At 36.8% G+C, this 25,732-nt stretch overlaps 2 protein-coding genes and 1 long non-coding RNA gene across 3 annotated transcripts; 2 read left to right on the top strand and 1 right to left on the bottom strand.

Moving 5' to 3' along the window:
• Positions 1–7,989: 7,989 nt before the first annotated feature.
• On the top strand, positions 7,990–9,975 carry LOC110374261 (uncharacterized). Its single transcript, XM_021331912.3, has 2 exons — positions 7,990–8,163; positions 8,602–9,975. Exons 1-2 carry the CDS (start codon positions 8,069–8,071, stop codon positions 9,857–9,859), a joined length of 1,353 nt encoding a protein of 450 aa, XP_021187587.3. The 5' UTR covers positions 7,990–8,068; the 3' UTR covers positions 9,860–9,975.
• A 4,604-nt stretch (positions 9,976–14,579) lies between these two features.
• Positions 14,580–17,817, bottom strand: LOC110374248 (Y-box factor homolog). The gene is made up of 5 exons (XM_021331880.3): positions 17,582–17,817; positions 16,030–16,093; positions 15,725–15,940; positions 15,492–15,635; positions 14,580–15,415 (listed from the first exon to the last, which is right to left on the bottom strand). The coding sequence occupies exons 1-5, from the start codon at positions 17,694–17,696 to the stop codon at positions 15,136–15,138; spliced, it is 819 nt and encodes a 272-aa protein (XP_021187555.3). The 5' UTR covers positions 17,697–17,817; the 3' UTR covers positions 14,580–15,135.
• A 2,414-nt stretch (positions 17,818–20,231) lies between these two features.
• Positions 20,232–22,316, top strand: LOC135117644 (uncharacterized). The gene is made up of 4 exons (XR_010277030.1): positions 20,232–20,556; positions 20,642–20,764; positions 21,177–21,225; positions 21,438–22,316. It is a non-coding gene; the product is annotated as an uncharacterized LOC135117644 (long non-coding RNA).
• The last annotated feature ends 3,416 nt before the right edge of the window (positions 22,317–25,732 follow it).

Genomic DNA, 25,732 nt, shown 5'->3' with positions numbered 1-25,732 from the left:
TTTATGAGCCCGATTAAACTACAGGCCTAAAAGTGTGCAGTACCGTACATTGCTCTAAACTGAAGGCCTACTAGCGGCCTTCGGTCAGGCCCGGTTGGCCTACAGTTTGTTTTGAAGGCAATCGTGAATCTAATCTTAGTTATTAATCGGTCCAATCCGATACCGGCCGGATACGTTATCAATGTAATGTGTGCACAGGCGCACTACCATTCATCCCCATACTCATAAAAAGAACGCAATCAAGCTATCGGCCGACCAAAAGTTTGCTGTGTGCGGGCTCTTAACAGGTTATTCACATTAGATTTGTTTGTAGTTTTCTATTTTTAGTCCTGTGTATTATTTAGTTAGCATTCTTTTTATTTTTTTATGAACAAAATGACGTGTTTTGTTTTTAAGCGACAATAACTGAGAAGACCGTCAGGTTACATTTACATGATAAAGTCGCAGTTATTTATTTTTATGGATTTTTTGCGATCATAATCCGCTTTGTAATGTTATGAAGGATGCAAGCTGTGTGACGACAGTGATTGCTGCGTGCAATATTGCAATAAGAATGTTAATATTATTGTTTAAACTAGCATGTATGTACCTAGTATTGGCACCAAGGAGATATCACTCACTTAGTGGTACCTACGTCCATCGATAACCTTATCAATTATACTCAAATACTAATTAGATAGTACCTATACATATCTACTTACTTTGATTAATCTCATAAAGCATTTCTGATATTTTCTATTTGAATGAAAACTTGTTTTTTGTCATCCGTGTTTGAACATAGATAAATTATGCCCAAGAAAAAAATTAAATAAGAAATAAACTGTTGGAAGATTCATATAAATGCGTATTATTAATTTAATTTATTTTATTTTAAGTACACAATATGTATTATAATAATGTATGAATGCGTATTATTTTATACCGTGATTCTTCAGTTTAACAAACTGCGGCAATGTGCTGAATCATGAATGGACAAGTACCTGCCTACTGTTTATATTTCTATCTATCCAAGGTCGGCCACCTACATCATCGAATGTGTTACTAGGTTTCAGTATGACAAGAAATACAGTTAATAAACTTTGGCCTTTTTTTCAATCTTATGAAGTCATTCATCAGCAAAAATGAATACTTAGGTTTTTATTTGTAAAAACTGAACAGGTAGATATAATCGCTGCATTTTATTGAGAATCCTACTAATATTATAAACGCGAAAGTTTGTATGTATGGATGTATGGATGTTTGTTACTCTTTCACGCAAAAATTACTGAATGGATTTTAATGAAACTTCACAATAATATAGCTTATACATCAGAATAACACATAGGCTACAATTTGTAAGCATATTGTTCGAAATACTAAACCTGCGCAGACGAAGTCGCGGGCACCAGCTAGTATTATATACTTTACAGATGGGGTTTGCCAACAAATAATTTAAAATTCCACCTAGGCCTCTCAGAGCCATTATCGTATCCTAAGATAACGACTACTGATATTATGTAACAGCAATTAAATTTTTGTCCTTACACAAAATGCAATTACCGTGGCCAGATAATAACCACTAACCTGATAATCGAAACTTTAAAGGATTTCATTCAATTTCGTCATATTTGTTCCGAATACACATGTGATGTAATGAAAAGGGATCCGTTCCGTATAACACTACATTACCAATATGTATACATAACGTACTAACAATGTACACCTGTAATTTTTATGTCAAACACCGGTAGTGAACTACAAACAAATTCACACGACGTAATTTGGCAGAGTCCTCTAACAATATTATCGCTCTGAGCTAGTTAGGAAGTCTGAAAAGATTATGTAAGCGTATTAGTAAATATTACCATACAGGTCGTGCTAAGTGCTCCCTAGTGTAGGAGATGAAACGGTCGTTTATCCTTCAACATACAACTGATACAACTACCTTCTGCTAGTTTGATTTCTTCATGTACCTACGCCTTCTCTAGTCTTATACATTACCTATGAAAGTAAAGGTAAGGTACTAGGACCCAAATAACGTATTTCAAGTAGTGGGTGGCTCGCCGCCCCAAGAACGTTCCTGTACCATAAATGACATAGAGAGATAGGTACCTAATAAAATAATACCTTTGCGGGACGTAGATACAGGGTTTTCTAAAATGCGTTTTGTATATGCGTTGTGTCCAAGAACACCTGTGCCTGCATAATTTGTTGTTATTTTACTATACTTATTTTGAATTTTCCCATTAAAGTCGTTAATGATTTATGACCCAACAAAGTCCTCTTTAAATCTCTCCACAATAAATTCCCGTTTAATGAGAGGTTCACCCTTTTAACGATGGTCTTGCAATATGCAATTTGATCCATTTGCAAGGTTAAGTATTATGTCAAGTGTACACAATCATTTATTGACTGATCATTATACAAAGCGCTTTTGATATCTATGTTATTAGTTATTAGTAAGTAGCTACTCTCGATTTCATCCACTGAATATATACTTATTCATATTTTTTTAGGCCATTCAGTCAGTAATATTCTGAGGCTACGGCTACTATGAATCTAATGAAAGATTGATATAAATCAGAAATCTAGTAGTTGGGTAAGATTTCTAAATAGATACCTACTCTTTGGATTTTTTATGGGCATAGCGGTGCATATCGTTCAAAACTTCTATACGAAAGTACATGGGAAGTTGTGAAGGCTAGGGCCACATTCAAAAGGTTTCGGTTTCAGTGTACCTACCTGTAAATACCCCTTTTATACACCTGTAAATAAACTAATTATAAATCAGTAGTAGGTACCTACCCTACCCACCTAACGACATATTAAACGAAACATCGTATTGGCTGGTCATGAGAATTGACCTTACTTTTCTAATAAAGTCACTGACCTTAAAATAAAATTGTTCTAGACAAGTACGCTGTTTATCTATGTTATGCAATGAGTAATTTATAAAAGCAATAAACATTATCTAATCTTAAAAGCTTCATATTGAGGATGTCAGGAGGCAGCTTTCTATAGAGAGTGTGAAGAACTTCCTCAAAAAGAATAAAACAGAACACCTATGATATGAAATATCAGGGTATCAATAATCGAAAATTATCAAATATTTCGGAAAACACGGCTGTAACTGGAACATCTTTGGCTGTCTTTACAGTCATAAGCCTGAAAGACTGACTATGAGTCTCACCGGGGGGTATTGGATTACCCGGGTAGCTGTGTTGTGGTCGCAGAAGTCAGGTAGTCGCAGCTGCGTCCTATTAGACTGGAAGCTGTCGACTGTAGTTGGGAAAAGGTCAGTCAGATGAATCAAAAATTAGACCCTAATTCTACAAAAGGTTCATTGTATAGCTAATTGCATTTGGCTGGGGTGCACAGCGCCCTAGATTTACACAAACAACTTTTATTAGGTACTAAAGAACTTGATCACGAACGAGGTTGCATAAAAATACTTTTTATATGTATAAACCTACATTTGCTTCAAACCAGTATAACGAGTTTGGCCGAGCCTGTCTACTCAACCACACACGACACTTCAGTCTGCCCGCGCTCTCCGATGCCTTACGTCATAACTCTGAACGAAATGACATTTTTAACTGCTTGCGTTCTGATTTCAGTCCAGTGCTTGGAGTAGGATTGTTGCAGAGCCGATTAATCACAATGGCATGGCAATTAAAGCAATGACAACAACAGCTGTTTACACAACAACAGTTCTTATTCGTAGACTGATCGGCAGATAATTCTGTCACATTTATTGAGGCTGGTGAGGCACAGGTTATATCAAAGCACCTACAAATATACAAAAACAACAGGCGCATAGGGAATTAACCTTACTCATGTCCTTTAGGTACCTTTTGCCCATTGAGATGACCATTTGTATGGAAATTGGTGAGAACCTTTTTTTATTATTTTCGGCGCCTGAAACCTGTTATGGGCTACCTAATTTATAAATACTTAGTTAGGTGTCTTTATTTTACAATAAACCTTGGATACCTACGTAAAGATAGGTAGTATAATGGAATGATAAGGAAACGTAGAATATTAATTTACTTTGATATCATTGAACCCAGATAGGATCAGTTTGGTGAGCATCACAGCAATACCAACGGCAATTTTTGCCTAAGTAGGTAAGTACCTATTTGATATTCTTTATGCGAAATCATCTCTAGATGAATGCAAGTTAATACAACATCATCATCATCCTCCGAGCCTTTTTCCCAACTATGTTGGGGTCGGCTTCCAGTCTAACCGGATTTAGCTGAGTACCAGTGCTTTACAAGAAGCGACTGCCCTGCCTGACCTCCTCAACCCAGTTACCCGGGCAACCCAATACCCCATGGTTAGACTGGTGTCAGACTTACTGGCTTCAAGTTAATACAACAGTGAATCATATACATACACGTTACGGAAGCCTTACTTTAGGTATAACTATTCAATAAAATATATTTTGGTAATATCGCCTGCTTTGTTCTGTTCACATCAGGTTTCAGGTTTTAAGTGAGTAACCCAAGTAGAAGGGAAATCATCAGATGACCTTGTGTGGCTGTGGATGAAGCAGAGAGAATTTCAGATATCAGTTTTTCCGGAGCCATTTGTGAGTCGCGGTAACTCTTGAAAAATCCCGCAGCAATAGCGTAATGCCCTAAACAGCAAGAGAAGTTTGTAGAAATCACACATGATGACATATTAGTTGAAGATACATTCGGTCGTTAATTATCCTAATCACATTTTTATAGCCCATAATTACTCTATTTAACCTTCAATAAATGAGTAAGTTTACAATAACAATATTTAGGAACACAAAATTAACCTAACATTGACATTGTTATCGAACATAATGATGTTAATTTTATTGCTTTAACCATTGAACTGCGATCTTTTTTTATGGGCTGATTACTAATTATTGATGATTTGAAAACTCTTTTTGTTCAGTTTAAAATTGCACAATTATTTTGAACATGGCAAATGTGTCACATTTTGTAGACGACAATGTATCAGAAAAGAGCAAAGGGTGCCAAGATACAGATAAAATAAGTACTAAAGTGGATGCATAACAAACATAATGAAGATAATAGCTCTACAATAGGTACAAACTCCTTAGCTACACTTTCTACTTACGTTCAGGAGGATAACAAAACATTATAGGCGATAGCTAAATTATCGGATGAAGATAACACAGGTATGTGTGGATAATATTTACATACTTTTATTATGCTAAATACTATCGCACTGTTGTTACGTCAGTTCAAAAACTTCGTGAGTAAACTAAGTGTCCTTCGACAAGGTTGGGTGTAGTTGTGGAGCAGCATATATTTCAATATTTAGTTGGGTATATAAGTAAATACCTAAATGTCGATTGCCGATGCTCCATACCTGTATAATGAATGTATATGTGACACAGCATTCAAATAATATTAAGTTTATTCACAATGACCACTTCATTATGTAGAATACGCGACTTGATACTTATAGAATTTCAGTAAGCTATGTAGGTATGTTGTTAGCATACCTATATATTATCTACACACTTGCGTAGAGTACCTAGATATTAAAAATCAACGTGTTTTACTTAGTAATTAACTTTACCAAAATGAGTTGTTATCAGTTACAAAAGCGTGAATGGCTTATGTGTATTTATCATTGATAACATCAAAGTAAAGCGAGGAAATACGGCGCTTTGCGAGTTTGCCAGTATGTTACTTTACTTATAAAATGCCGTGAGAAATTGCACCTGCGCCTATGACCAGAAAGTATCTATCATGAGCTGCATTGACCGAATTTATTTCAATTGGTTCATGCATTGCACCGTGAAAGCATAACAGAAACACTAGTCAGCAGACAGCGCCATCTAGTTTTAATCAGGTGGTACTTAGGTACAGGTAACTATAAACTGTGAACCAGCCTTGACAATAAATAAAGACAAAAATTCTTGACTTAAATTATTGCAAAGTATTTTAAGGTCGCCTATGTTCAGCAGTGGATGTTCTATGGCTGAGGTGATGATGATGATGATTTTATTATATTGCCCATAGGTTTAAAATCTTAACACCTCCCGTTTGATAGACAGGCCATGCCTGACAAATAACTATAACTACTATTGTGTGCTATGAGTCCAAAAAATGGATACACTAGTTAGCTAGAGGCCTGCAGTTCTGGAAAGTATCTAACGCCTTTACAACAGAACCGTCAATATTTTGAACAATGTTTTTATTAGATATTAGATATACATGATCAAAACGAGGTAAGCACAATTTACTCTTGGACTTGGGCTTACTCATGTATTCCGTCGATTTCCGTCCAGAGACCAATCCAACAGATGAAATATCAAAATTATTCATTTCGTAGAGAATTACAGAACATTCTGTAGTTGTTGTGTTCATTGGGTAGAAATAGAGGTAGGTAACTATAATAATTTACTTTTGCAAATCATCGTAATTAAAACAGCTACGTATAGAATCACAATTTGCATTATTCATTCATTACTTAGTCACACGACTTTTTGTAGCAGAACTATTGCAAACGAAGATAACTGACAATAATTTAGTTTTATTATACATTGTGATAAAACACGGATGAGATGACGTTTAGAACTGATTGTATGATTGCATGACGATGGTATTGTACCAAAGATTTGCATGCCGATTTTACGGCGGAACATACAGTACAATAACATAATATGTAACACCTATGTCAAACCATGTTTCACGCAAATAAATATTCTTATTGTTATTCTGATTGCAGTGAGATAAGAAGGCTATAGGGGACTGAAACTTTGTGTACGATTTTTTCACCGCTGAAAGTGCCGTGGGAAAAGTGTCATTCACTAACTTTCATCCTTATTATTAGGTACTTATTTCCAAAATCCAATGCCGAGGTCCTCACGACACTCGTTCCTTTTGCTGGTACTCTGCCTGGTACCTACCTACCAAGTACTCAGGTCTGAGAATCTGCAATTGGTACCTACCACATTTTGCTGCAGAGCGCTACCCTATGTAACCAAAATCAAAATAGTAATTCAATAGTAAGACAGTGATGAATGTTTTCCAGTCAACGTCTTCTTGATCTACATAATCTACAAGGATATAAGTAAGTTTTCACGAAACGGAAAGCCACCTCCACTGTAGAGTAGACAACGTGAGACGTGAGTTACCAAATGAATTCCCGCCGATATACTGAATGCCTAACACCTAACAATTAGTGTATTTTTGCAAGAATGAAACAGACTAAATTAAGTAAGTACAGTACAAACAAGTCGTCTTCATACATTAAATGTATTCACATAATATGTTTAAAATTCATGTTGGGATGGCGTAAATGTCGCTTTATTCCGGACTATGTAAATATACTATCAAGTATGTATAAGGTTTTGGCCAAAGTTTATTATAAAAATACCAACTTAAAAACATTACGACTGAGTGCATGCATGATCACCTTCATCCATAGGTACACCCATTATGTCCCTGTATCGCTAATATTCCTTTACAGCTAAGTAATCTAATTTCGTTTCAAAATCAACAAACGAGTACCTATACCTGACCAAGTAATTAAAACTGAAAATGCAGAACCTCTTTTTTTGAAGTTGGTTAATAACAATTGGTTCATATATTTTTCTCGCGGTTTCACCCGCGTCCCGTGCGACTTCCCGAATAGTGTGTGTGGAATAGTGTAGCTTTCTAGCATTGAAAGAATTGTTTGCATCGGTTCAGTAATTTCAGAGTAGCCTTTAGGGTACAAACAAACCAACAAACAAAAAAAATATTTCGTCTTTATTATATTTGTATAGAAGTACTTGTATTATGCACCCACATGATGCAAACTCTAGTACATACTTACAATTGAAATCACAATGCATCTTTGATTGCAACAAAGAGTTCTTCGAACTTAATTGAAAAGCGTTGGGTAGGTACTGTTTACGAAACCGTACTGATGACAAAAGGCTGATGCATGCTGTATGGAGTAAATTAAAATTATCGTTCTAATGGTGCTTAATGTTGTGACGGATTGCACGGCCACGGGCACGCTTACAACAGCCGTGGTTAACACACTTAATGAGTTTTGTGGAACCTCTCGTACAAGTGCGGAAGTTTTAATGATGCAGGCCGTGGAAATATACATGATCGTCGGAGCAACACTTATGACCACGTCATTGGGAACACTGCATAATTGTCTTCGTTACTGCAATGAGTAAGATACTTTGATTTGGTTTCCGATAAGTCTGACCGCTTTAAACTACTTATAAAACTATCTAAGGATGGGTACATCGGACATCGAGATAAAAGAGTTTCCCTACGGGTTGCTCAGACTATAGACAGATGGATGCCTCATGTCTTGCAAAGTTGTAAACTCGTGCAGCCCATGTTTCCTCACGAATGATGTTTTCCTCCAACGATAGTTACTGACCAATTTTGATATCTTAGGCGAATTAAGTAAAGGCCTATGTATTCCTATACCTATCAATTTTAGTTATTAGTATTAATGTATCAATTGTTAGTATTATTGGTTTAGGTACCTTTTTACCTAGGTACTTATAACACATTAACTGTTTAACCGTATCTAATTATATACCTTGGTATGCCTACCTTGTATTAAAACCTAGTCTTACAGTAACATTTTGTATTTCAGTTCACCGGAATACTCTTCTATTCCATCAGACTGCGACTGCCAAAATCGATTACCAACGTCAAATTCTCATATTACTAAATCTAAAGAAGACAGTGAAATTTACTACGAGCCAGTGAATCAGAATTATTCATCACAGGACCTCATATTACGTTTCTTAAACCACAAAATTCTCATTACAAATACAAGTCAATCATCCGCCGTTCAAGATAGACATGATGAGAATCACAGCAGAACTACAAATAAATATAAAAGAACAGACGGTAATTACCCAAAATCAAAAGAAGACGGTAATGAGCAACTATTACATTTGTATTTAGATCTAGATTTAGATACTACAAAAAATAACAACAGATCGCAAATAGAAGAGTTGAAAAAAATGATCGAGAACTTCCAGGCTGTTGAAAAAGATTTATCGGAATGTATAAATCTCCATATCTACATATTTTCAAAATATGTCGATACAAATATCAAAACAAATACTAATTGGGGTCAAAATGCTAAAAATGATAACTTATCAAATTCTCAAGTGTTAACTGAGATTCAAAGTAAGTGCGAACAACCTGTCAGTATCATACAACAAAGTATCTATCAAATACAGCAAGGATTTTCACAAGAGGAACCAGCCGGTGAGTATCCCCAGAAAGGGGAAGAAATAATTAACAGAGTTGAGTCAACAACCAAATATACAACTGGAAGTAATAACAGTGTAGATGGAAAATCTGAAACAACAACACTAACGATACCTCCCACTGATGATATGCCAGCAGAAACTATTCACGATTACGATATTACTCCGAGTACATCATTTTATGATCATTCAACATTATTTGATGATAATCAAAACTTCAGAAGTACAACTATGCCAGAGAGAATTTTATTGACCGAAGAGGACATGAAGATACCAAGAATATTAACGAAAGAACTTTCAAACGGTTCCGTCACAAGTGTAGTGGATGGTTACGAAGAAATTCCAAATTCAGACTTTATGACTGATGTAGTGACATCAACTGTCTCGAACAATGCAGTCAGTGTGTCTAACAGTGATGAAATTGTCGAACCTGATCTGGCAGAAATTAATGGAAGTCTATATTTTTCCTTTGGGGAAGAACACATACCAGCCCGTTTTATTCAACATTTGAATGGGTCATTAAATGTGGCTTTAGATGGCTTCTCGATGTGCAATCATGTGCTAAAAGTAAACACGTCTCATTTTATGAATTTGCTATGTAAATGTATAAGTCTTCAGAATTGCACTTAATTAGCAATGAAACAAATAAAGTTACTAAAAACTATAAACCTCTAAATTCTAGATTAAGGACTTTTATCGATATATCGGTTTATGTTACTGTAAATATAATTGCATGTTTCTTCCAAGTAGATTTCATTTTTTTTTATTTTGTCCCGGAATTCCCAATGGGTTTAGTATAAAAGTGAAAGTTAGTATGAACTAGTGAATTTATTTTGGTGAAACTTGGCAGTATAATATAATGAATTATTACAGAATAAATATAGGCTTCTTTTATTCGGGTGCAGGTGCGGGGAGATTTTTGTTGAACCTACTTGGTTCAACAAAATCTGTCTTTATGTATTTCGTTGGTGAAAGCCAGGAGAAAAAATATAAAATTATTAGATACATTATTTCAAACGCATCAGAAATTCTTAGGAAAGGTGAGTTGAAGCCTAAGCGCCTCCTGAGGCTTGATTCTGCTAATTTCACTTAAGCGACATACGACTCTTATCCAACTAAGATTCAGTCACGACTCTAGTACGATTAAAGCGTATGCATTATGCCATTTTATTCTTTTCTGTGCTTCAATAATGAATCATATTGTCTGCACATGATTTGCGATTGCAAAATGATCGCATAACAGACTATCAGGCGCAGGACCGACATTTACGTGCTCTCCGATGCACGGGTGTATCAATCACCAGCTTCCAGGCTCCGGGCTGCTTTGTGAAAGTCTTCTAAAACGCACAAAGCGATTTCGGCCCGACTCGGGAATCGAACCCGAGACCTCGTGCTCAGCAGCCGCACTTGCGACAGCTAGACCAACGAGGCAGTTTATTGCTATAATACTTTTCTACCAGCAATCAGCATAAATTACGTTCTACTGAAACTATGCTTTGTAGTTTGTATCTTTACCCGCCTACTATTAATTAATATATTACCTTAAATTGTTCATAGACTGTAGTTTTATTTTAACTGTAACATTATACTGAAAATATTATCCTGAGTGGTTATAAAGAAAAAATTAAAAAATATAAAAATGTAGGTACTTGTAATAATAACTTTTTTTGCATAATATACCTATTATGAATTTGGGTTCGATATCGCTACCTATTACAATAGAACAGTCGGTTTCCTAGAATATTTTACCATTAAACTGTATGTCTCTACCACGGGACTACAGTCCCGGATTACAGGCGAACGTGGGGCCGACGCTAACACGCTAAAGCCCTTTTTAGACAACTTTTCCACAAGTCCCGTGGTCGGTTAGAGACATACAAAAGTAATAATAATTTCATTTATTTGCATACAATGTGGTACAAGAGTTGATACAAAATTTAATTATAGTGCTAGACACATTCCGCAGGTATAAAACAGCATGCAAATATTGAGAGAAATAAAGAAAATCACAGACTAAATCTCAGTTGTACACTCAAACAAAAGAATCACAATAATTAAATATACGATAAGAGAAATTACAATGCATTTCTAAAATGATAGGACTGAGACGAAAACTTTCTTATAAACTCCTCTACAGAATAGAAGCTCTCTTCTATTAGCCACGTTGTTCGTAGAGACCTACAGAATTTCTCATATGGCAATTCGATTATCTTCTGAGGCAGAGAGTTAAAGATAAGCGGCGCCATGTACACGCAACTTCGTCTGCACATTTCGAGCCGTGGCATTGGCATTTTTAAATAAGAATGAGTGACTTTGCGCTTGTTTGTATTATTTTTAGGTTTAAACAATTCAATATTGGATTTAACGAATTTGGCCACTTCATAAATGTACATGCTAGGGACAGTTAATATTTTTTCTTGTTTGAAAATGGGCCTGCAAGAGTATGACCATTTAGCATTAAAGATAGCGCGAATACATTTATTCTGAGCAATAAAAACACGCATAAGATCTGCTGTATACCCCCATATCACTATGCCATATCGTATAATGGAGCAGACGTAGGCATGGTACACCATCAAATACCTATGTGTGTTTTGAATAAGAATTCTTTGATTCTTTTTACAGAAAAAACAGATTTTTTTTTTTACAGATGTTATCGATATAATCTTTCCATATAAGGTGTTCGTCTACTGTAATACCAAGAAACTTAATGTTGGCCTGTTCGATGGGTGTATTATTGCAGTGCAGTATTGGTAGTGCTTTCGCTTGCATTGGTGGAGCTTCAATCTAATGGAGAAAAGCCTAAAAGATGTTTACAAAAGTATTTTTTACAAAACTGCGTCCAAGTGCAGCTATGCGATTCTGTAACAAACACATCATCGATGGCAACAACAACGAGTTCACAGATGTCGCATCGTAGACGACATTGTTCGACATCACCAATAGATGACGCTAAACAACGCAATTCACATGATAGATAACTCGACACCGGGCCCGAGCAGATCGGCCCAGTTCCAGCGACGTGCAAAATAAGCAAAGAATGTCCTTATAATAACATTCAACGTACCATATACCAATAATGGAAGAAATTGATTGATAGGTATATCACGGTATAGACCAAACGGCAGACCAATCAAATGTCATTGGAATACGATTGTTCTTATATTAGTAGCAGAATGCCCGCTAAGGAAGGTTACTGCTATTGCGATTCAATTTTCACATTATTACCTAACTTAGCAGAATCGGGCCCCCAGATATTAGAGAGTATACATACCTACTTCGAAATAAATACATATATGATAGTGATACCTATGCGAGGAAAAATAGCAAGAAAAGGAAAAAGTTACCTACTTAGAAGCCGTTTATTTCATAGCAAAAGTAGTAGAGAGCGTTACATTGCTCGTACTGGAAATTAGACATCTTAAGGCGCGTACGCACGTACGAACACGAACAAAGCGAACACAAACACCAGACCCGAACATTTGGTTCGTACGTATGGACGGCATATTCGAACACGAACGGAAACATAGTTCGAGTCGAGTTCGCGAACAACAGTCGTGAACTCTATCTTAGTAGCCATGACGGCGCCGTTGGAAGTGGTCGATTGTGAAGTTATTAAAGCGCTTCGAACACCGTCCATACAGAACACACTACAAGGATCGCCGCGAACATGTTTGACGAACAGAGTGTTCGATGTTCGATAGTGGTACGCACGTGCGAACCAAGTTGTTGCATATCATGTAACGCAACAAATTTGTTCGTACGTGCGTACGCGGCTTTAGGAAGACGATTCTCTCTAGTAGAAGAATCCGAGGAACCATTCCTATTCTAAAATCTATACTAATATTATAAAGCTGAAGAGTTTGTTTGTTTGTTTGAACGCGCTAATCTCAGGAAGTACTAGTCCGATTTGAAAATTCTTTCAGTGTTAGATAGCCCATTTATCGAGGAAGGCTATACCTAGGCTACTTTTTATCCAGGTTCGTGCAGAGGTTTCCTCGGGATGCGGGTGAAACCGCTGGCAGAAGCTAGTTCTTGATAATTCTCATTCTCTGACCGACAAAATTATAACAATAGGTTCAGGATGCTGGTGGGGCGCCCATATTTTTTTATTGTTTTGCAGGAATGTTTGCTGAGGTGAGGACAGAGGGATTCCAGGAAATCGTCTGAGCACCCGGAAGCTCAGCCCCTCTATTCATCACTGATTGAGTGACAGCTCCTACAGTGATGAGCACTTTGTTCGGTAGCCCATGGGTGCGACACTGGATCGGTGGCTCTTCTGTGATTGTTCACATCCGCAGAAGTGTGCTACCACCAGCGTTGTATACGTATAGGTAGGTAGGTACTTACTAATTTTAATCGTAATATATTTGTTTTTATTAATCCTACTTCCTACTAATATGAAAGTTTGTGAGAATGTATGTTTGTTATTCTTTCACGCAAAAACGGCTGGAAGAAATTGATGCCTACTGCTCCGCCTAATATAAATCCACGTTATAAGAATAAAAAAATATATGCTGCCTCGAAGCAGATTAGTACCAATTAGATAATATTCATATCAAAGAATTAAAACACCGTCCAGTAATCGCTTGTATCGAAAAACTTATTGCAGCAGCTGCAGCTTTTACGTGCATTTCAAGGCGGGGTTTCGCGATCGATTGACCGACGACCTCGTCCCGTGAATAAGTAGGGCACGACTTGTGCCTAGAATTCATGCCACTATGTGGAGCCGATATGAGACTGAACCACAATAAGATTACCACTAAGATTGTTGGCCGTGGTACTCCCTAGCAGTCCAGTAAGACCATTAGTACGATCCTAAATCTATGAGTAGGACGAAAGGTACCCATATGGTAGTACTATCATTATTTTTTAAGCCTTTGCTCTCGCAGTTATTCCATCATCATACCTACCAAATTGAATTCATATTTTGGCCATTAAATGTTGAATTTCCAAACCCCAAAAGCTGCAAAAATCTCAGAATCTACTGAACTATTATACTTCGGGGGATTTAATGTTGTTCTTGGGAATTTCAGAGTACCACCTAGGTAAATGTAAACCAGATAACTTTTATCTGAAGAATAAATTAGTTTTGACAGCTTTTATATTGAAAATATGTTAAACCATATTTCTCAGATACAGGTTACCTGATGATTGAACAAAGCCCTTAGTCTGACAACCAGTATAATCATGGGATATTGGGTTGCCCAGATAACTGGGTTGAGGTCAGATAGGCAGTCGCTCCTTGTAAAACATTGGTGTTCAGCTGCGTCCGGTCAGACCTCAACATAGTTGGGATAAGGCTGGGGAAATGATGGGTCAGGGCTCCAGGATTATTCAAGTAAAAATATTTTCACACAGGTAAAAAGAAGTTTTTATTTCTGAGAGTGTTGTTTTCAGCACGAATGATTTAATTACAAATAAGACTTGTTAAAACATGTATCCTTAAAAATTTATAATTAACTAATCACCTTTCTTTAACATGCACAAATCATTTGGGGCGTAGGAACCTGCATTTAATTTCAATTTCTAAACATTAGATGCACAGTTAAAACTTTGGTTATCCAAAACTTGTATAATATGTCATTGGTTAAAAAATACTTTACACACTCATGTTGTCAGTATAATAAAAAAATTGATAACGTTTAGAATAATAAAAATATCACATTTTTGATCTATGATACTTCAAACTATGCAGTTCCATTTAAACCTTCCCCTTACATTACATTCCAATAAAAAGATGATAAAGTGCAGAGTTTCTTAGATGTAAAAGCTTCTGCAACAACAATAAAACAAAACACTCTTCAGTTGTACAGACAAGACAAAGTTGTGATGGATATGTGGCACAGCTAGAATTAACATTCACTACGTAAGGGTGTGCGCCACACAGTGCAGCTGCAGGGTGTTTAGGCCTGGCTCTCATTGGTTGTGGTCTCAATGGTGGTTCCAGCAGGCTTGTTGGTTGGTTTTGGCTTAGCCTGTTGGGTTGGTGAAGCAGCAGTGGCTGGGGCCTCTGCCTCCTGACCGTTCTGGCGTGGTGCTTGGTTCGGCTGACCACCTGCTTGGGGCTGACCCTGTCCCTGGCCCTGCTGGAAGTTGCGTGGACGCATACGACGGTAGCCGCCACGGTTCATGGGCCCGGGACCGCCACCACGGCGTCCGCCGCGGAAATTGCGACGGAAATAGCTAAAAACAAATATCAGCTGTTGTAAAACCAATTTTTCCATTATTGAAGCGCTCTCAATAACTTTTGCTTCTGTACCTGCGCTGTGGTGGTGCTCCGCCACCCTCCTGACCTTCATCCCCCTGTGCACCCCCCTGGTTGGGCGGGGGCCCACGACGTCCTATTCCACCTCTACGTGGAGCGCCCTCCCCACCACGTCCGCCACCTTGACGGGGATAGTACCTAAAAGAATATCAATTAAGTAATCTGGACAGCAGACAGTAACAGAGGCAAAGCTCTAAGATAATTTCTTCTTATCCCAGGTAACTTACTGGCGGTGGAAACCGCGGCGTTTGTCAGCTGCGTAGGGCGAGCCCTTTACTGGCTCACCACCGGGACCAGTTACTCCGGCTGCTTCATAGCCTTTCTCCCCGGCAACCACGGCAAACTCCACCGCCTCCCCGTCGCCGACCGAGCGCACAGCCTTGCGAGGGTTGTTCCGGGCGATCGCAGTTTGATGCACAAATACATCCTCCTTGGTGTCATTCCTATCAAAGGTAAATGCAACATTTTACAGTGTCAACACTCACTTAAATGTTCATGTAAAATAGTGCAAGCACTTGTTATTTAAATTTACCTGTTGATGAAACCATATCCACTCTTCACGTTAAACCATTTGACAGTTCCCGAAACTTTCTCAGCTGTAAAAAAATAATTTGATTTAAGTTGTTTTCTCCATGTCTCTGACTATGTAACTTGAAAGTAGGTAGTTTAAATAGTTTTGTTTACTGTCACCCAAAAAAATTTTACTGTTACCTTCATCATGATTTGTAATGTATTATCAACACATGAATTTATGTTCATTTCTTTCCCTAAAATGTAATGATGGCCGGACCGGTTTGGCTTTGGAAATAATCATTGAAGTTCAGTGAATGTGAGAAAAATTTATCGGATTTAATACAATATTTCCCCTAAAATATTCTTATTGTTTTTTGTTTGTTTGTTTGTGAGATCAATAATTAGGAATATTTACGGAATCACATAATATTAAAATTAATCAGGCCAAAGTGTTGTTTTCAAAGGGTTTGACACATTTGGTGCACTTCTCAACTTGTACACTTCTCAAATGCTACACTTCGCCACTTGTGCTTTCTCAAGTTATGAACTTCGCAAAAGGCCCTTTTTAAGTTGAGTGGATGTTTGTAAAAAAAAACTAAACATTATAGAATCTTTTTATTACATAGGTATTTTTTTAAAATGCAATCAACAAATACCTTAAAAAATATATTCAAGTAATTAATTTACTTAATCAATATTAACAACCACCAGTACCAGTTGCAACATGCACCAATTGAGAAGTTAACTAGTTGCGAAGCGCACCATTTGAGCATGGTATACAAGTTGAGGAGCGCACCAAATGCGTCAAACCCTTTTCAAACTTGAATAGCTTTAAAGCTGAAGGTGCTAAATATTATATTATTATGAACAACAAGTGATTTCATTTAAATTTATTTCAGAAATGCTTGAAGTTTGCTTGATTCTTTGTTTGATTCCAACACAAGTACCTACAAAAAGAGCTTTGCATTGAGGATGCATTGTGTGTAGACAAACTAACTACAAATATAGACGCAGTCGTGAATGGCAAATAAAGACGCCTACACGCCTATATCAGGATTTTAAAAGATGATGTCAATAATATTTATAAAACTACTATTAAGGTAAGCAAATGATAATAGTACATTCGCAACTAAAGTCAGAAATAAATAAAAAAACAGCGAAGCACAATAAATTACACAACTCTACAACATTCCAATAAGAACAAGCGCGGATGAAATATGAACTTCATACAAAATGGCTCCATCCCGGTCCAGGACGCCACGCGGTCCTCCATTTCGAGGGCGATATTGATTCGTCCGCCGTGCATGACTCGCACATAGTTAGGTATATCATTCTAGCGGGGTCAACACACGATCAATAACGCCGCCGTCATGAACGCCTAACTGTTTTATGCAACGAAATCAGTCACAAAGAAGAATAATTTTAAATTGAGAATTTACAATCCATTATTTAGAGATCTCGCATACATAATATTTCTAAAAATAATACGAATCCGCAATTTATTCAACATGTGCTTTTCATAAAATTGATGCCGGGACACGCAAAAACTAAGATGGCGTAGCAATACTTACCAATGACCTGCTTTTGTTTAGCCGCTTTAACTTGTTGCGGTTGCTGTTGGGGTTGTTGCTCTTGTTGCTGCTGCTGTTGGGGCTGCGGCTGCGGCGCCTTTTCGGTATCAGCCATGGTGTAATTGGCGAACGGCGATGGTGGCTAGATGGTAAATTCCTCCACGACCTCTCCTCGATGTTCACCGGTCTTAGTCGTCGTTACAATTGACTTGACTAGCTAGCTATTGCAGCAGTGTTGCTACCCTAATTTTGGAAAATTTGTAGAATTTGTACCGAAAATAGGTAGAACCTACATAAAGAAAATCATTTAATTTTTTCGTTTATTTATTTATTAACACATTTCATACATTTTTAATATTAAATATAAATAACATTTAAACACATAAAATCTACGTACTCGAAGAGGAAGATGTCCTGGATAGAGTGAAGTGGAAGAAGGAGATACGGATAGCGGACCGCGGCACAAGTCGGGATAAACGTTAAGAAGAAGAAGAAGAAGAAGATGGCCACCGCTAGATTTTTGCTCATGGTGCCTTTTTCTGACCTTTTACTCCGTGCGTCTTCTCCGCCATTATCATGGGTATCGCTGTTATCAAAAGCCATTACCTTCTCTTTGAGGTATACTCTAGCTTGCTAGAGGCAGAAGTAGGTCACAACAACTCTGTAATAAGTAACAAAATTGGACAAAATCAAATTATATCTTTTGACGCATTTGCACGTTGGCATTACGCCAACAAACAGCTTGCTGCTCGAATAAACCGCGTAAACTTTACGGGGTACTGAAGTGTCAACTGTCGATCGTGACTTCGTAAGTGTAAGTCACAAAGCCATAACGCCTCATCCTTCAGTAAGAACAAAAATGTTTTATGAAATACATAATTATGAAAATACAAAAACAAAGGACAATGAGCGTTTTGGTCTACCTCTCCTCTAGCATTAAGTGATATATCAATAGAAAGCTTGTGTTATGTAGAGTATTTTCTTGTATGGCGGCGATTGTCATTTGTTAGTATTTAGGGAGTTAGAACGGGTTTAGAGAAATACTAACTATGTCTTAAATCTACTGTAGCTTCTAAAGTACTGACAATTTGTTAGAGGTATTTAAGTACGAAATGTTCTATTTAAAAAGGCCTTTCCAATGAAATATTTTTTTTTAGTAGAGAAGGGATTTATAAACTGAAAACACCTATCGATAATATAATCTAAAATAAGCTCTAGCTTCTAAAGATCTTATAATTCGTTAAAAGTATGTCCATACGAAATGTTCTATTTAAAAGGCCTTTCCAGTGATATATCATTCATTACTAGAGAAGGAATCTAAGAACTTGAAACTATCGATAATATTATCTGAAATAAGCTCTAACTGCTGAAGTACCTACTTGTAATTCGTTGGAGGAACATTAATACGAAATGTTCTATTTAAAAAGGCCTTTCCAATGACATACTCGTAGAATTCATTACTATACATTATCTAAGAACTTGAAACTAACTATCGATAATTTTATCTAAAATAAGCTCTAACTTCTAAAGTACTTATAATTCGTTGGAGACACGTTGATACGAAATGTTCTATTTAGAGAGGCCTTTCTAGTGATATATAATTCATTACTAGAGAAGGAATCTAAGAACTTGAAACTAACTATCGATAATATTACCTAAAATAAGCTCTAACATCTAAAGTACTAAGAATTGGTAAGTAGTATGTTACTACAAAATGTAACGCTTGAAAAGACCTTTCAAATGATGTATGACCATTACTAGAGGGGGAGTAGACCAACATCCAAACATTTCGCCCATTGTCCTTTGAAAAATAGGTAGATTTGAGGCTTCGGTTGCGGTAGAGAGGTAGACTGAGGGCACAGTTGGTAGATCTACCTAAAAGTTGGTAAAGTTGGCAACACAGTTAATTGCAGCGACAATAGGCTAGAGCTGTGACCAGATTTTTATATCGATAACATCGACTTGTTGAAGTTAATAGTTTCAGCAAACTTTTAGTTCTGTTTAATAATTTCGTTAAATAATTATTTTTCCCTTTTTTTGTGGTTGTTGAATTCATAAACTGTACAGAAAATGTATGTAATCTAGTCGATTTTTTATTAGAAACTTATTATATTTTACTTTTATAGCTTTCGGCAGTCTAAATGTATTTAAAGTTATATTTACGGTCTTTATACTTTTGTATTGATGACAATAAAAATATGTCGTGCTTTTGTTTCTCGTTTTACCGACAAAATTATACGAACACGAAACTTGAATCGAAGCTCTAGTTTTTAGTTGCCAAAGAGAATTTTTTTGCTTTTGCCAGTAGGGCAGGCAAAAGTCTTTCGACCGTACTACCTAGTCTTTCGTAGTATTTATCTCTTTCGTAAGATTTTTTTTTTTTTAATCATCATGCGTATTTATTTATCAATATTTTACGTATTTATATATATCAATAATCATGTCTTCTTTTGTTAATCCGGTTACTTTTTTTCGTAATCCGTTTTTATGCCGTTAGACATAATATCGTGTCAAATCCATTTTCTAGTCAGTGTCATGTCATCTTGTCAAATGTCATCGTATTTCTACATCAAATTAGTAATTTGTAATTTTCAAAGGTTTCACCTTTTTTCATATCTAATGCTATTATTTATTTATTATATATGTAAGTTGAAGCATTCATAAGCAACTCCTGTAAGCTTAGCGGGACCGTTTCAGGATTTTTATAAATTTTTAGAAGCTCATCCGACAACACAAGGCGCCGAATGTTGAAATACGAACACTCATAATAATGTACTCCGTGATAATTGATAAACACTCAAAAAAGATGTGATGTAGTGTTGGAACCTTTTGCAATTGACAATAATCACAATATGCTGGGTTAGGGTGTAGCAAAGGGTATGCAAGGCTTTTGGGACTTAGAAGATTTTTCATAAAAAATGAAAATGTCTAGTTTTTCATTTCTATGCTGAGCTGACCATTTTGAGATGATGAAGGTGATGATTTAGTCTGCAATGACCAAAACGCAAATGACAAATAATTGAATAAAATTTCTTATTTAGAAAAATATGATTTTTACAGAACCAAGGTACGAAGATTAAATTGGACATCAAGAGTATTTTCATTGTGCACATGATTATATGAATTTCTCCTTGAATGCTTCACACATGCGTTGCCTTAAGAGACTAACTACAGCTGTGTAAGGTATGGAGAATTGTATCCTCTAGTTTCTAATCTAGTTCAACAATGTTTTTGGCAAGATAATCAGATTTTTCATTTCCTTTGATGCCAATATGCAATGGTACCCATACAAATTGAACTTCAATATTTGACTCAATTAATTTTACCCACAATTCCTTAATCTAGGGCTGCCATCCGTCCGGGTTTCCCTGGATTTGTCCTCGTTTGGAGACTGTCCGGGGGCTGGTTGTCCGGTTTTTTAAAAATCTTTGTCCGGGTTTGGCGAAATTCGAGATGGCAGCCCTACCTTAATCTAATAATAATGTGTTTAGTGTTAGCATGGAATTTATTATTTGCTATATTTTGTAGGACACTCATGCTATCACTTGCTATGACCCATATACTAGTCTCTAAATTGGAATTTTTTATGTTTCAGTGCAGTTGACTTTTACAAGCGGAACAATTCCTATGAAAACCAATTGATGGTAAGATACTAGTTTTTCTATATAAAATTCTAAGAATTGTTTTAACAGTTGTTGAAACAATTTGCCAACACAAGAAGTAAGAACTATAGGACCATGAGAATCAGGACACATTTTAGTTTTATCTGGTTTAACAGGCTAATGCTCAGCATTAGAAGAATAATGACTGTTGTTAATGTAAATAATATTGCTAATCACTACTTTTATGATTACAGGGATGTGATAGCTGCTACCAAGAGGACAATCATGTACATTCCATTCACAATTGAGAGCTGAAGATGGTGAAACTAATGTCAAATCCAACGCATTAGGATGCCAAGTCAAGGAGCCAACAGTAGTTGCTTGACCATCATTGAGCAGAACCAAATTATTATCATCAATAACCTGTAGAATACTGCGTCCACGCACAGAGTCCGAGTCACAGCCCCAAGAGGTGTGATGAGCATTAAAATCACCAGCCAATATGAAAGGTTCAGGAATAGATTTTATTAAAAGATCCAATTTTTCCTTAGAGATTTGTGGATTAAAATTCAAAGAACTATAAAGACTGACTAAACATAACTCTTTGTTATTTACTTTTATTTTAACACAAGTATTTTGTAATGAGTTATCACAGAAGGTTTTAATTTGAGTATAGTTAATACTTTTATGAATGATTATTGCAACACCATTCTTTTCGTTGCCAATATAATTTCTTTCAATATTATAAAGTTTTATTTTAAAATCTTGTTGAGGTTTTAACCATGTTTCACTAATGATTGCCAGATGTACATTGTGTCTATAAATTCAATAACTATAGGTTTATTACTATTTAAGCCTTGTGCATTCCATTGTATAATATTTAATTCCGAAATATCAATTAACAGGCAGGAGAAAATTTATCACGTAAAGTTGATTTGAGAGCTTCTATCAACACTGAATTGGTGTTTGCTTCTTGTTTACAAATTATTGTAAGTGTTCCACTAATGTATAAAATGTATTTATAAATTTGTCTGATTTCATAAGATTATTTATTTGCGTGTCAATGTTGCGTTAGAGCTGGGAATTAATTCACATTAAAAAGGTCTGAGTATGTGGCGTTTCGGGATTTTATTTTATTTTCCTCTACCTTTTGTTTTTTAATTGGACAAGCTGAAGATATTGCAATATGATTGCCCTTGCAGTTTGTTTGGTGATATGCCCATATTGCATGCATTTAAGGCATTTCTTAACAGGATGTATATTTATTTATCTCATGCCGCCAAGAATCCAAATGTATGTGCTGTGGTAAGATGGTTGAGGCAAAAGAAACCGCTACTGCTTGCGTAGGAACGTAAGAGAACTTACCTCCATCACCTCTTACCCTGCGCATGAAACACCTTACCCGGGTAACCTTTTTAGCACTACCAATAGTAAGGAAAATATTTCTTTGTTAGCCATGTCAATTGGTACTGAGGAGTACCCCAGTGACCTCAGTACCACCAGGAGGAATTGATGCTCTGAGCGATAAATTGCTCCAGCAGTTTTTTATTCTTCAGGAACATATTTGCATTGTTTGGTAAGTCGAACCTTGAATCTGTTAATACTACGCAAGTGAATCATCCCAGACACACCATGCTTCCATATGCGCGAGAAAGCCATGCGGTTTTATCGGTGAATGTCTTGCCTTCATCAAAATGTGTTACAAAGACAACCAACTCTGCCTTCTTACCATGGGCGTAGCCAGCTTTGGGCTCAGGGTGGGGCAGCAGTCAACCTCCCCCGGAGGAGGACGATTTTTTGTATCTTGAGCCGTTAATCTGAAACTTGTTAATCTCTTAATTTGAGAGGTTTATATTTTCAGGTACAAAATAACAGGAAAATAAACAATCACACACAGGACATTAGCCAAAAGTAAGGGCACACAGTTTCTGAATACGCGAGCGAAGCGAGCGCGAAATTTTAATCGGACTTAAACCAAATATTACGTAAAATTTAGCCCAAACGTACTTAACTTGTCGTTTGTTGACAAATGTAAAAATAAGGGCGTATAGTTTCTGAATACGCGAGCGAAGCGAGCGCGAAATTTTTATCGGACTTAAACCAAATATTACGTCAAATTTAGCCAAAACGTACTTAACTTTTTGTTTGTTGACAAATGCAAAAATAAGGGCATATAGTTTCTGAACACGCGAGCGAAGTGAGCGTGAAATTTTTATCGGACTTAAACCAAATATTACGTAAAATTTAGCCCAAACGCACTTAACTTTTTGTTTCTTGACAAATAACGGGTGATTTTTTAAGAGGTATAGGATTTCATTTTCAAAAAAAACACAAAAAAAATGAAAAATTTGATGAAATCTTTATTGGAATCGATAGAACGATCAATATAATTTAATGTTTGAAGATGATTTCATGCAAATGCTGGCCGCGGCTCCGGTTTAGATGGCCTATTCGCAAGGCCCAATTTCGGCACTCTCTCCAACATATCAGCCGGTATATTACGAATAAATGCTTCAATATTGGCGCCCAGTGCGTCAATCGTTGCTGGCTCCACAAGAAATAGTCCAAAGGCGTTAGATCACACGATCTAGGCGGCCAATTGACGAGCCCAAAACGTGAGATAAACTGTTCACCGAAGCCTGCTCTCAACTAGGCCATTGTTTCGCGTGCCGTGTGGTATGTGGCACCGTCTTGTTGATACCACATATCAGGCATGTCCAATTCTTCCATTTTGGGCAAAAAAAAAATCGCCAATCATCACACGGTAGCGCTCGCCATTCACAGTAACGTTTCGGCCATTGTCGTCTTTGATAGTAAAATTCAATAATTTGCAAGCGTTGTTCGTTCGTAAGTCGATTCATGGTTAAATTATAGACCTTACTGAACAAGTTTGACAATAACACAAGACACGATTCACGCGTGATCTGCCAAAAACAGTGTCGCCAAAAAGATACCAGCAAAAAAATCACCCGTTACAAACATAATATAGATTCTGAATACGCGAGCGAAGCGAGCGCGAAATTTTAATTATTTTTTAAGACTCCAAACCAAAAACTACGTAAAAGTCGCCCAAATATACATTTTCATGAATGGGGGGACTAGGTACGACACACCCGATTTACGTCCATACGAAAACCCCCTCGCTCGCATAGATGAGTCGATACATTACATATACAGATTGTACAGGTCGTACATGGCTGGGCAAGCAAAATAGCGAGCGCGGTTTTTACACTAGGATAAAATTGCATTTCCGAAATTTTGATCACATCTACCAGTTCCATCTCCTTCAATGCAATATTTTTTGGATAAGATGGACGGCTCGGCTCGCTACGCCACATAGCAACTATTCTTTTAGGGAATACGGCTCGCTTTCAAATGACGCGCGCACCGCGCACGTTCGGGAACTCGAGCGCGCATTTTGTTCTGATCGCGCTCTTTTCAAAGTCGACAATTTTTTTGTGCAATAACTTACGGATAGTACATATGTTGTTGATGTTGTTAGTTAGAGTTAGTAAAAAAACATTGATTAATCAGACACCTTATAGGTAAGAGCCAGGGCCCAGGGTGGGGCAATTGCCCCAGCTTGCCCCAGTGTGGCTACGCCCATGCTTCTTACAGTCCTCCGGAAACTGGCGTGCGTAGCCTTTAACTTTATATATGACATATTTATCCTTAGGCTCCTCGACATTCATGTTGGAGCATGCCGACACCACTGAAAGTGCGGAGTCTGAATCTGTGGACTCTGACCGATTAATATCTGGAGGGGCTCTCTCTCATCTACCAAATTATCCTTCCGCCGCCTCTTCTTCCCCATATTTACACTTTAAATTCTAAAACTATTAAAATTTATTTACACTATATTTACAGATATACCTAGTCAAAAATTGTAATTTGTTTAAAATTGAAAAGCGCGCCTTTCCACTTCAACGGTTTTCCCGCCTTTTCACACAAAGAATCATACTATTATAGATGTCGTACATTGTCGTACGTCGTAAGCTATGCTTCAAGGAGGACGGAAAAATATTCTACAGGCTGATGATCGACAGTCATTCCAAATTAAATATTTTCATTCTTATCTTCATTAATATCGTAAAAGCGATGAATTTTTCAAAAAATGTGCCCCTTAAAGTTAATTCGCAAAAGTAAACTTCTCCTTGGTCAGTCAATGGCAGAGGATTTTTTTGAATGCCCGCCCAGTGTTGCGCCACGCACACGGCGTTGTAGGTAGGTACATGACATTATACAGATAGTGCACAATCTAAACTTAGGTATATCACAATTAAATATTATAAAAGCGAAAGTTTGTGTGTTCGTGTTTGTTCCTTCACGCGCAAAAGGCTAAACGGATTTTGATGAAACTCGGCACTAATGTAGGTACAAAGTCGCATCAGTTTATTATTTATGAATTTTATTCATTAATAAAAATGTTAACATTAATATCTGTTACAAGGCACTCGCACTTCACGTACCTATTTATAGGTAGGTATCATACATTGACTGTGATGTGGCGAACAATACGAAAAGACAAGAAACGACTAAATTAAGACAA

This window comes from Helicoverpa armigera, chromosome 1, assembly GCF_030705265.1.
Source record: "Helicoverpa armigera isolate CAAS_96S chromosome 1, ASM3070526v1, whole genome shotgun sequence".
Classification (NCBI taxonomy): Eukaryota; Metazoa; Arthropoda; class Insecta; order Lepidoptera; family Noctuidae; genus Helicoverpa; species Helicoverpa armigera.
Note: the sequence above shows the minus strand (reverse complement) of the source record. Positions and strands in the feature narration are given on the sequence as shown.